This window comes from Erpetoichthys calabaricus, chromosome 4, assembly GCF_900747795.2.
Source record: "Erpetoichthys calabaricus chromosome 4, fErpCal1.3, whole genome shotgun sequence".
Lineage (NCBI taxonomy): Eukaryota > Metazoa > Chordata > Cladistia > Polypteriformes > Polypteridae > Erpetoichthys > Erpetoichthys calabaricus.
This window is the reverse complement of record NC_041397.2, coordinates 201772462-201785428: the sequence shown is the minus strand read 5'-3', so window position 1 is coordinate 201785428 and position 12967 is coordinate 201772462. Positions and strand designations below refer to the sequence as shown.

Sequence of the window (12967 nt, the reverse complement as noted above, 5' to 3'; positions counted from 1 at the left end):
GCGGAGACAGTATCGACTTTGTCGAAAGGTTTACTTATCTCGGCAGCGACATTCATGTGTCTGGTGACTCTTCCTATGAAGTCGGTAGACGGATTGGAAGAGCATGGGGGGGGGGGGGGGGGGTCATGAGTTCACTGGAAAGGGGTGTGTGGCACACCCGATATCTGGGCAAGAGGACAAAGATCGAAGTATTTAGAGTCCTGGTACTCCAGGTTTTGCTATATGGCTGTGAAATATGGATGCTATGCAGTGACCCAAAACAAAGACTGGACTCCTTTGGTACTGTCTCTCTTCAGAGAATCCTTGGGTACCGCTGGTTTGACTTTGTGTTGAATGAGCGGTTGCACATGGAATCCCGAATGAGGCACATTACCTGCACTATGGCCATGTGGCGCGATTCCCTGAGGGTGATCCCTTTAAGGGCTTTGTAGATTTGTCTTAAAAGGTCAGGTTGAAAATGTTTTGATCAGTATTTATACTTTCTGGCCTAGCCACTTGTTATAATATGCAAAATCAAGCACTATTAGTTCTGTCAAGTTCTGTTAAGAAATGATTAAGGTACATTTTCCCAGAGGCAATAAACCAAAAACTCTTCAGGGTCTTGTTTATCAGTAACTTACAAAGACATGAGAAACTGTTCACTAATCACATGCTCCTGTAATTACCTGTATTTAAGGAGTGCAGATATAATTTAGTCATTGTCTTCGACATACTACATAATTCCACACATTAATAAAGGCTTCTCCTATCCTGAAAATGGCTTTGTGAATTTATCTTTGACAGAACTATAACCTCAAAACTCACAAGTCAATTTAATCCAGTGGCTAGTTATTAAACCTTTAAATATCATTGGGTATAAACTTTCTTTTTGTTTCCTATTTCCAAAATAAATTTCTCAATTCAACCAATTTCAGTTTGTTAGGTTAGTTTCTTCATAGGTCTCCTGAAGAACTATGCTTTTACAAAAACAAATACAGTAAGTACAAGTGAATGGTTGATATATAAATCTATGTTTGAAATGCAGTAACTTTTCTGGTTAGGCAGTTTTTTTGAAAGTGCAAGCTTTTATGTGCATATAAAATTGAAATATATGATCAATGCCATTCAAATTTTTACATGTGTGCTTGATGTCCTCATACTAGGCACTTATTTTCCCTTCTAGAACCCATTTTAATTGTTAATTTTGCATGCTGTTTTGCTTTCCATTAAGGAAAAGGTTTAGCATTTTACTTTTTCATCACCATTTTGTTTACTGTTTCTGTCAGTGGGCTCTACCATTGTGTGATTCTTTGCTGCTGGCAACAGTACTCTGTTGTCATCATGCGACAGCAAGAAATTGCATTGTGTGATGTCACTGTCCTAACAGCATGGTGGCATTTTTTCTCCATCTCTATTTTTTCTTTGCATGCTTAAATTTCAAAATCTTTTTAGGGACTTAGAATTCTTGCTTGTTTCTTGAACAACAATTTTGGATTTGTATATTTGGCTTTGAAACATTTTAGGACAACGAGTACCTTTCCCATTGTACGAGGCTTTCATGGCACACCAGGGCTGCTTAGAAATCAGGGATGCAGGCATCCACCTGCACAAAATTCCTTCTTACATTCCAAACTAAGTGACTAAACTCCAGCTTATACCTGGGTCAGCCTGGACTTCATCTGGTAATAAAGGTATAAATAAGAGTTGCACTGACATTTCTACAGAGGTCCCTCTCTTGAGCCAGAAGGCATGAAATGGACTCGAGCAAGGACAGAGAGTTGATTCAAGGGAAGACAACTAAGGTGGACAGAAGACCTCACCTCTTAGAAGACACTGGTTTTGTAACTGGAAGAGACTTTAATCCAATAAGAAGAAGGTTAAACTTTCTTTAAAACCACACGTACCCCATCTCTTAATGTAAGTGAGAGGAGAAGGAATAGAAAAAGAGAACGGCAATTCAAGAGAAGTTCAGGGATTCTCACTGGGCACCCTTCTCTTGGATTCTCTCAGGGAGGGGGAACTCTCCAAAATAACTGAAAATATCTGAATCCTGATCTCTGAACCTAAAATCTATGAGCTGCTTCCTTAGAGAGTTGAAGCCGACAAACTATTCTCTTTGTGAGCCTGAGAGCGGAGATTCAGTCTGCCAAGCGAAGCATTGAGCTCTGTCTGTAAATGAGCAGCCATTACTTCAAGAAGGGAACTTGAGCATCTAAAGTCATGTGCTAAAAAGTCAAATTAATGCCTTTTCTCTATGAAGTGACAAAAGACAGCAGAAGGCATGGTGAGGAAGCAGGAGCATAGCACTGATAAGTTCATGCAGCAAAGAGAAAGACTGCACTCAATGCACAAAGAATCTTCCACTTTAACCTGGAGCAACAACAAAGAAACAACTTCTCACAACATTGGACATCATCCATAAAGACTTGGGATAATAAAACAATTTATCTGTGCCAAGATAAAGTAAAACTATAAATAACCAGTAAACAGCCAGCCTATATGTTATATGTTTGCCTGTCTAGTCTGTCTGCATACTACAGTCTTATATGTCAACATATACAGGTATATACATTTATCATACTTCGATAATCCTTTTGTGTTTATCAATAAATTATGTTATTCTGTTTCTTAAAATGAGTGTGCCTTAGTTACCTTGATATAAGTCTAAAGGCCAGAGACCTGCCTCGTACACAGGGAAAGGTAAGGTAAATAATGTAAGAGCCTTGCTGAATTATTTGATTAATTACCAGTAGTGCCAAAGACAAAACTAGTAATTAATTAATCACATTAAAATTACTTTTTCAAATCCCACATTATTGTGGCGTCCTCCTGGGTTGCCATCTTATTAATTATTAATCATCAAAAATGCCTACAATGTTGATTTTTGACTTTGGTTGTTCTCATTTCCTATTCATGCTGTTTTGTGGTCTATTGTTTTACTCTGGCAGAACACCTTTTTTATATACAGTACAGTACACTGTTTCTGGGCGTGTGACAAGAACCCTTACTTTTAGTCGATACCAAAGTTCTGAAAACATAATAGTACTAGCTTTTGTACAGTATCAGTTGCACCAAGTAAAAGTCAGTACTGCACTCATGCGTTACTGAAGGTAGAAGAATTATTCTCAAAGGTTCAGTAGTATGTGAGAAAAACTTAAGCAAGAACTACATATGAAAATGGCTCACAGTGGTGATGTTACAACACTGCATCGACATGTGTCAAAAAGTAAAACAGCAAAGCTTATGTTTGGAAATGCTTTGTGTTAGAGAACAGAGAATTTCATCTTGAAACTGCAGAAACTGTTGTTCTGCTGGTAGTAGCATGAAGTAATAAGTGGAGGCAAAATGATGGGGGGATTGATCACTTTTTAATACTGTGTCCTACACAGTTCCTAAAAAAGGAATGGAGGCTTTGAATTCTAATATTGTGACATCTTTAATTATGTCTGGACATTTTGTGGAAATTCATTAATATACCTGCAGAATTGTAAATTCAGACTTGACAAACAGGCATATTATCTAGTATATACGCCATGTTTCTCCAATAAAAACATCATTTCTTTCCTTCAGTTATCGTGCAAAGATGTGTCAGAAACAATTTGTATTGCTAAAAAGACATCAAAATAATGGCAAATATGGCTTTACATAGGGCGGCACGGTGGCGCAGTGGTAGCGCTGCTGCCTCGCAGTTCGGAGACCCGGGTTCGCTTCCCGGGTCCTCCCTGCGTGGAGTTTGCATGTTCTCCCCGTGTCTGCGTGGGTTTCCTCCCACAGTCCAAAGACATGCAGGTTAGGTGGATTGGAGATTCTAAATTGGCTCTAGTGTGTGTGGGTGTGTTTGTGTGTGTCCTGCGGTGGGTTGGCACCCTGCCCGGGATTGGTCCCTGCCTTGTGCCCTGTGTTGGCTGGGATTGGCTCCAGTAGACCCCCGTGACCCTGTGTTAGGATTCAGCGGGTTGGAAAATGGATGGATGTCTTTATTTAAGACAGGTTGTTCTACATAGCGAGTATCATCCTAAACTATTAATTTTTCTTTTGGTTAGTCAATTACCCAACTTCATAAGTAATGACTGTTACATGTCATTGTCCTTATTTAAATTAAACTTACAAATGATTTTATTCTTAGTTTTATGCTTGCTTATCTAGTGGAACATATCAAATTTTATTTTTAACTCATGGCAACAACAAAAGAAGGTAGTTGGTTATTCAATTGATATTTTTATTTTTAAAACATTTGATATCTTATTTTGATCACTAAGCATTTTTGCTCTGCATTTAGTCACTGAGCAGAATGGTATAGTAGTTAATGCTACTACTGTGCCTGATGGATTCAGTGTCCTAGGTTTGAACTCGATGTCTCTTTGATGCCCGTGATGAGTCATTAAGTGTGATTACATGTGATTTTTTTCAGTGTTGCATTTTTCCTCCCATATCTTAAAGATGTGTGAGAGGTAAACTGGCGACTCTAATCAACCCAAACTATTTGTTTGTAAGTGCACAGTGAAGTGGACTTGTGAATTATCCAGGGTGTGAAAAAAGCTTTCACAAAAACCTCTAGAGAAACAAAACTGTTCAGGGCCATCTATCTAGAATTCGTTAAATAGCCATGCATTAGGCTCCTGGGATCCACATACTGTATGTATGGTCAGTACAATATTATTTACAGTAAATGGTGAAAAATGGACAAGAGTGTTTTTTCAAGCTAAAATCCCTATAAAACCATTTGGCAAAACTTACCATGAAGTAATGTAGTCCCCTTAAGCATCATATACAGAACTGCAGATCTCTCTTGTCTCTGTCAAGATCAGCTCACCATTAAGAATATAAATGTTAATATCTAGTTTTCCTTTTGAACATCAGAGATAAATAGAAAAAATTTACAAAGACTTGTATTACAAATACAGTAGTTTGAAACTGACTGTCCAAAAGTTAAAGTTACCTTTTTGAGTAATGTTAAAAATATTGCTTTTGCTCACTTGCTCATTTTATCATTAGGTTTTCTCCAATAGAGTTTTGCGGAAACTCTATATAAAAAAAAAAAAAAAAAAAGTATGATAGCTGAAAAGAAACAAAATTTAAATACATAGTACAGTATATTAAAACTGTTTTACAATTTAGGCTACTTTCCCGAGTTGTTGATGCTGTTGAGGTAATTACACCAAATATTAGAGTTAACCCCATTTGGGGATTTGGATGGAGAAATGGTATTTTGTCCATATTATGAAAACATTATATGATAAATGTAATAAAGAATTTTATTTGCTAGAGATTAGCATTACTGCTTTCAGGGAATGGGTTTCAGTTTCGGCGGCACGGTGGCGCAGCGGGTAGCGCTGCTGCCTCGCAGTTGGGAGACCTGGGGACCTGGGTTCGCTTCCCGGGTCCTCCCTGCGTGGAGTTTGCATGTTCTCCCCGTGTCTGTCTGGGTTTCCTCCGGGCACTCCGGTTTCCTCCCACAGTCCAAAGACATGCAGGTTAGGTGGATTGGCGATTCTAAATTGGCCCTAGTGTGTGCTTGGTGTGTGGGTGTGTTTGTGTGTGTCCTGCGGTGGGCTGGCACCCTGCCCGGGATTGGTTCCTGCCTTGTGCCCTGTATTGGCTGGGATTGGCTCCAGCAGACCCCTGTGACCCTTTGTTCGGATTCAGCGGGTTGGATAATGGATGGTTTCAGTTTCTAACTAGCATGTCATTATCTTTGTAGTTTGTACGTCTCCCCATATCAACCTGGTTTTCTTTATATTTTCCACTCATATCACAAAGTATAAGTTTAATGTACTGTTGACGTTCTCTTGATCTGTTCATATTTTCTGTTTACTGTACATAATAAAAATACTCAAGTGCTACCTGTGCTAAATTTACTAACACATATTGGGATATAGGAAGAAAAAAAAACAAAAAAAACCCCAGAGTTGCTGAGGAAGTTTCACACAGAGATGGAAAAATGTAATCTTTACACAGACAGCAACTAGGAACAGGCTTCAGACCCAGAAGACAGGAACCTTGATGCTTCAGCACTAACCAGTGTGCCATTTTGCCATTCATATTGCAAAAATATCTACTTAATGATTTATAAATTTGTCAAGCACAAATTTGAGTTTTATGCAAAACTACAATTATATTCTTCACTTCAGTGTATCGTCCGAATACAGTATGCTTTATTTTTTGGTGAATTTTGCACTATAGTTAGTAATGCCAGTTGTGTTATTGGAGCCAAGTTTAAGTCATGGATGAGATACCTTCTCTGATACTTGGAAGTCCTCTCTGAGGTCATGTAATTTTCTTTCAGCACAAAGACATGCTAAATGCTTTATTGGCAACCCCGGATTGCCCCATTATAATTGCATATAGGCATGTGATTCCTATTCTAAAGAAACCCTGTATCAACCCATCTGTCATTGGCAATTACCATCCAGTCTCCATTGTGCCGTTCCTGTCCAAGACTGTGAAATTCACAGTTCACAAACAACTATCCTCTTTACTTTCTTAACACAATCTACTAGATGCTCCTCAATCCAGATTTTGCAAGGGTCATGCTACTGAGACTGCACTGCTTTCAGTCAAAAATGGTCTTAGATCTGCTTTAGCTGCTTCCCTCTCCTTTCTTCTCATCCCTTTTTGATCTTTTGTCATCTTTGATACTATTAAGAATTCATTGCTTAGCTCTGCACTCAATAAGCTTGGAATTGCTAGTTCTGCTTTGGACATGTTCGAGTCCTAATTATTTGACTGATCCTTTGGTGTCCCTTGATCTAGCTAATTTTCTTCTCCATAGACACTGTCCTCAGGTATACCTCAAGGATTAGGCAATGTTATTTCTTTTCATGGCTCCACCTACCGGCTCTATGCTGATGATGTACTGATTTTCCTTTCAGTTCCCTCTTACAACTTACAAGTTTAACTATCTCCTGGTGGGGTTCCCTCAACAGCTATCAGACCTCTTCAGGTTATCCACGATGCAACAACTTGACTTGTGTTCTCTCTTCCTCATTTCACTCCTATTAATCCTGCTTCATTCTCTCCACTAACTTCCTGTTGCTCCAATGATCCAGTTCAAAATTCTTATCTTGAGTGAAGACTCTCTGAATTTTTCTGCCCCAGTCTTATTCTTTTCGTAAGTCCCTGCAAGAATTCTCCATTCTGGCTCTGCCTGTCTGCTGACTGTCCCTCAACTTGCCAGATGTTGAAAAACTGGATGACCATTCCGCTCTAAAGCTGTGGAATGATCCTCCTTTGTCAAATTGAACGGAAACCGATTCACTCATGTTTAGGTGTCTGTTGAAAGCACACCTTCTCATTAAATATTTTGGAACAGCTCAATTTGTCTTTTACATGATAGCTGCTGTTGAACTGACAAGGAGTGTAGGATACTGATTTTTGTCTTAGTCTAGTTACTGGTACAGTATAATTATGTAGAATTAATATTGCCTTTTGTTTCTTGTTCTCTGTTGTTTTTTAGTGGTTGCGCCTTCTAATCATTCTTGTGTGTATTTTAACTTGACTTGTAAATCACCTTGGATAAATGTGTCTGCTAATAATAATAGCAGTGTGCGTAAGTGTGCTAGACTGACATCCAAGCCAACAGAGGATGGTTGCTTAGACATGGAAAAATTATTTAAATGAGTTAATGATGTGCAGTTCTCCTTGTATCTTACTTTAATCAGGAACTAAGTCAAAGAGCAAGAAGCAACATTCAAAAATCTGTCATTGGATTAAATGCCTAAAAATGAATAAGCTCAATTATTAATGTGACATCCTTTTCCTTAAAAAATCTATTTTGCAATGTAATCACTTAAATTCAGATCACTAATAAGGTGAAGAGTACTAACTTAACAGATGCCAGAATAAAATACTTTCTAAGAGAAATTCTTATGGAGTACATGTGTTTAACATTACATTTTAGAAGTCGCCTTAGCTATATGTTAGAAATAAGTTTACTTATTTAAATTTAAAAAAAATCTTACTGATCCTCTTTATGGTTATTTTGCCTACTCTTGGACTAAAAAAAAAAAAATTTTTCTAAATGTTATTTTAAGAAGAAACCACCAGAGGGCTCTCTATGATCAGGATTATACTTCAAGCATTCCTTAATGCAGGCACTTTTCCAAGGTCACATTATTTGAAGTTGTCACAATTTACCAGGTAGTTTTGTACATTACTTATGCTACAATGTTTTGAGATTTTCAACGTTTCTATACTGTACTACAGGTTTAAAATTGAAATGGTTTTTTTATGGGGAAAATTTTAATTAGGCTGAGGGTGCATGAATAGTTAAGATGGGTAGCTGCCAGAATGGGAAACCACTGAATAACAGCATTTTAAATGTGTTGTATGTAATAATTTGGTTAGTGTTTCACTATGTTTTTATTGAATATCTTTATTTACATATATTTCATGTCATACAAACAACTGGATTTAACAAACTGTACCCAGAGACATTTGCAAAATAATGTTTGGTCTGTTTAATTTTTAGGATCATTAAATATGTGTCATTTATTTTTGACTATCCAGTGGCACAGCCTGGCACCCAAAATGACAGCTTTTAAACTAAAAGGTTAAGTTCAGTCCTTAGCACTTTGGTAGCTGTGTGATCTTTATCATGTCACTTAACTCAAGACTGCTGCAGCTGAAGAAAATTGGAAATCATTTATGCACCACATAAATAGTTATAGTAAAGTTCTTTGTCAGGGCTCATGATAGATAGATAGATAGATAGATAGATAGATAGATAGATAGATAGATAGATAGATAGATAGATAGATAGATAGAGTTTGTACCAATGACCATCTAGAACATAAAATATTACAAAACAGTAAAAAAGTGCAAACTATTAGATTATGTGCAAGATTCAGACTTTTACAAGAAGAGTAATGATGAAATATTAATGAAAGGTCCCTGTGCCAATGTGTCTATAATAAGTGGGTGAAGACAGGCATGAAGGGAAAAGGCATTAAAAAGTGTGATGGCCTCAAGCAACAAAGAGCTCTATTAGTGTCTCACAGCATACTATGATGGAAAAGCCAGGTGACTTTTATATTTAAAATAGTTAAACCTGTCTGATGTCAAATTACAGTATTGTGTGCATCTGTGTTTTCTACATATGGTGTTTGTCATGACACAATGTTCTCTCTTTTGAAGCAACTTTTCTGTATACACACCAGAATGTCAGCAGTAATAAATAATATTATGCAAAAATATAACAAATAAATATTGCATGGAAGTAAAAACATGCATCTGGCAAACTGATGGAAGCTATTTTCAAAGAGGTGCCTTTTCTGTTTTGATTGTATTTCCATTCATTATTAAACTTTATTATGTTTGCACCTGAAGTAATGGAGTGTAATAAGGCATAACTTAAAATCAATTCAAAATGCATATGTGCTCACCATCTTCTAAAGTAGTGGCGATTATTTGCTGTGAGGAAGGTCCTGGGCCAGCTCGATTATAAGCCTGTACCACTACTCCATACTGTGTAAACTTCTTCAGGTTGTCCAGTGTGTACACTTCACTGTCTCCTGTACTTTCCACATTGATGATATTGAACTGGAAATTGCTGCCAGTACTGTATTCTCTGTAGCATATCTGGTACCGACGAATCATTCCATTCTGCAGGTGCTTCTTGGGAGCCTGAGGGAAGGAAGGAGCACACAACACAAATAAGTAAACAAAATTTAGTAGGTTGTTTGGAGAGAAGATTGGAGGGCACTCAACATGAATTAAGTTTGGTTCAAAACAGAAAGTCTACTGTCAACGGTACCATAATGGTCATGGTTATGAGAACAAGTCTGATTTACTGTCATGTTCACAGAACCATTCCATTAATTTTCTAACTTTGTGGCATATAGCATATTTTTACTGTTTTTAGTGGGGGAAAAAAAATCTTGTTTGTAAATGGGTACACTGATATCATGAAGAGGTGCCTTGCTTTAGCATGTAAGCATTGCTCTACTTATACTAAGGGACCTAATGTGTCCTGGTTGTTCCATTAGTGTGAATCAGCACGAAACAAGATTCAGCCGACCAAGGCATGCATTTCTGGTCTTCTGTGGTTAGCTGATCTGAAAGGAACACTTTTGGAGCAATGCCTGAGAAGTTTTCAGTCTATGTTGCCTTCTTTCACTAACTGCACGTTTCTGCCTGTGTATGTTTTCAGAAGAGAGTCATTTCCAATATAACACCTCAGCGGGTCTGTTCCTGATACAAGCGCAAGCATACTTTCCACTATTACTAGAAGTCATTTAAAGGCACTTAAATGTTCAATCTTGTGTATTACTTGTTTGAATTGCACATAATCACAATTTGTTGATAACTCCCTAATAGGTTTAAGCAGCACTGTCAAAATATATAATTTTATAACTCATAGATCCAGGGATGTCACAAAAATTGATACCAAAGTTTTGAAAACCTAACGTTACTGGGTTTTGTATAGTATCGGCAGTACCCAAGTGAATGTCGCTACTGCATTCATATGCAGTGACTGCAGGTTGATGAATTACTCTGGAAGGCAAAGACTACAAGAGAAAAATGTGAGTAAAAACTACATATAAAATTGTCAGATGATAAAAGCAACTTATTAACACACGTCGTAAAGAAAAACTTCAGAAGTCATGTCTGGCAATACCGTATGTTTGAGGCAGGTGAATTTCAGGAATCATGCACGTTATTATATATATTAAAAAAACACAGGCTTTCGATATTACTACTATTATTTTATTATTGAGTTAGTTGAAAAACAGACTAATGTGATGTAACTAGTCAGACGTGAATTGTAACTGTTCAACTTGTAGTGTCACAAAGTTGTAAGAGAAGACAAAATGATAGCAAGGTGAATTGCATTTTATTGCTGTGTCCTACACAATCCAATAAAAGGAACAAAAACTCACATTCATTCTCTGATTGTAGCAAACAAGTCTACAGATGTCCGTTTTAGCATCCATCCATTTTCAAACCAGTTTAAACAGTTAAAGGCTACTAGAGGAAAGCCGGCATGCACCTAATGCCATGCATATGGGACTGTGCACACTGGCAGTGCTAACAACAGTTGTAGGAAGTAAAAATTAAGGCAGATTTCTGGCAAAGTAGCTATTTGGCTTGTCTACACTGGTGATAAAATGTGCTGCTCCATTTATTAATACCAAAATAAAATTGATTTAGTGCTTCACAGCACAAAGCACTGCAATTATGCAGGACAGGGAAAACAGCATACTTCATTGCTAAATATAATATACAAATGCTAGGTTCTGGGAATACATCTCTCAACGTATCATCATTATTTAGTATTGGCTGAAGTCCTTTTATAATTTTTTGAAGTGCTTGAAGATTTGGGTTATAGGTGACAACAAGGGGGATGCGTTTCTTGTTGTCCTTGTTTTTGTATTCTAGAAGGTTGTATCTGGGAAGGGCAGTAGCTATTCTTATTTTGAATGTCTGTTGCTTTGGGAGTATATTCTTGTCTAATGAAATCTTGTCTAAGCTCCTGCAGTTGTTTATCCCAGTCTGCCGGGTCTGACCAAATACAATTGTAACATATTGCTTGGCTGAAAATGATTGAGCGCCTTATATGGGTGGAAGCCATCACTTTTCAGGTATGTCACTCTGTATGTTGAGTTTGTGAAAAACTGAAGTTACAAGGGAGTTATCTTTCAGTTGAACGGTGGTGTCAAGGAAGCTGACTTCTGTTTTTGAGTAATAATAATTTAAATATCGAGCTGCCTTTAATGGTAAATGATTTCTGGCATAGTTTTAGCAACATCAGTCTTCAAGTGAGGATGTTCCAAGTCTTGCAATTAAATCTAACAATGTAGGTTTGCAAGGCTGTTTATCCCCTGGTGCTGTTTACTCATTCAGTTTCAGGCAGCTACGCTACCATTACTTGTGGTGCGCTGACAATGCACCCATGCGCAGTAAACTATCCTGTTAGGTTACATGACACAGTGAATGCGGGGACTCTCTAGGCATGTTTTTGATTGTTTTTTTTTGCAAACTGAGTGACATACTCAATAATTTCACATTGCACAACGTTAAAACAACAATTAAGGTATTGTCGTAGACGATATATAATGCACAGTACTAGTATCAAAGACAGGTAAATAATTTAGTTCAAGGCAGGAACAATTTTATGAATACAAGGCTGATCAGTTCCATTACACTAATAACGTGGGGTCATGTTTGAAACATGTTCAAAGTATAGTATTGCCCCTTAGGTAGAAGCACTTACACTTATTAATTTGGAAGCTTAAAATTTAAATCAAAATACTTAAAATAAATAAATAAATAAATAAATTACTGATTACACAGTAATAGTAAAATATTCCAAACATATAGATAAATTTTTTAAAAACCATCTTCTGCTGTGTCTTTTTTAGTTTGTATATAAAACATCAGATTAGCAAGCTCCTTTTAATTGGTTTTCAGGAATGATTTGGGACATACAATACTACACATTGTCAAGTTTTTACTCTGAAAATCAACCTAAAACTTTATATTTATGTTTGCATCCATTTTTTAGCAGTATTATGTTAATAATGTTTAGTGTTGTATCCCTTGTCTGTTGCTGGCATTGTTAGTAGCGTCACTAGACTGTAGGAGAAAAGCAAATAAGAAACTTATTGTACTGTTTACACATGACAATAACTTCCAGGTCACACTTGAGAAAAGCAAGAAAGAGTAACAAAAAATAAACTGAATTTAAATTTTTGAGAGAGTGCGGTGGGCTGGCGCCCTGCCCGGGGTTTGTTTCCTGCCTTGCGCCCTGTGTTGGCTGGAATTGGCTCCAGCATACCCCCGTGACCCTGTAGTTAGGATATAGCAGGTTGGATAATGGATGGATGGATTTTTGAAAGAACATTATTTAATTCAAGTAAAGATATGAGCACTTATCATGCTCTATAAGAATAATAGCAACACATATAACTTTTCTATGAGCATTTACTAACATACTGTAGCATAAATTTGACATCTCTGCTGTCCTTAATGGTCTCTATAATATAAT

General features: G+C 37.1%; 1 protein-coding gene across 1 annotated transcript in view; it reads right to left on the bottom strand.

Annotated features, from left to right (window-relative positions):
* Window positions 1–12967, bottom strand: part of dscamb (Down syndrome cell adhesion molecule b) — a 681084-nt gene that overhangs the window by 121823 nt on the left and 546294 nt on the right. Inside the window, exon 17 of the mRNA XM_028800187.2 lies at window positions 9363–9603. Coding sequence (XP_028656020.1) covers window positions 9363–9603 — 241 coding nt within the window. The remainder of the gene's footprint in view (window positions 1–9362; window positions 9604–12967) is intronic.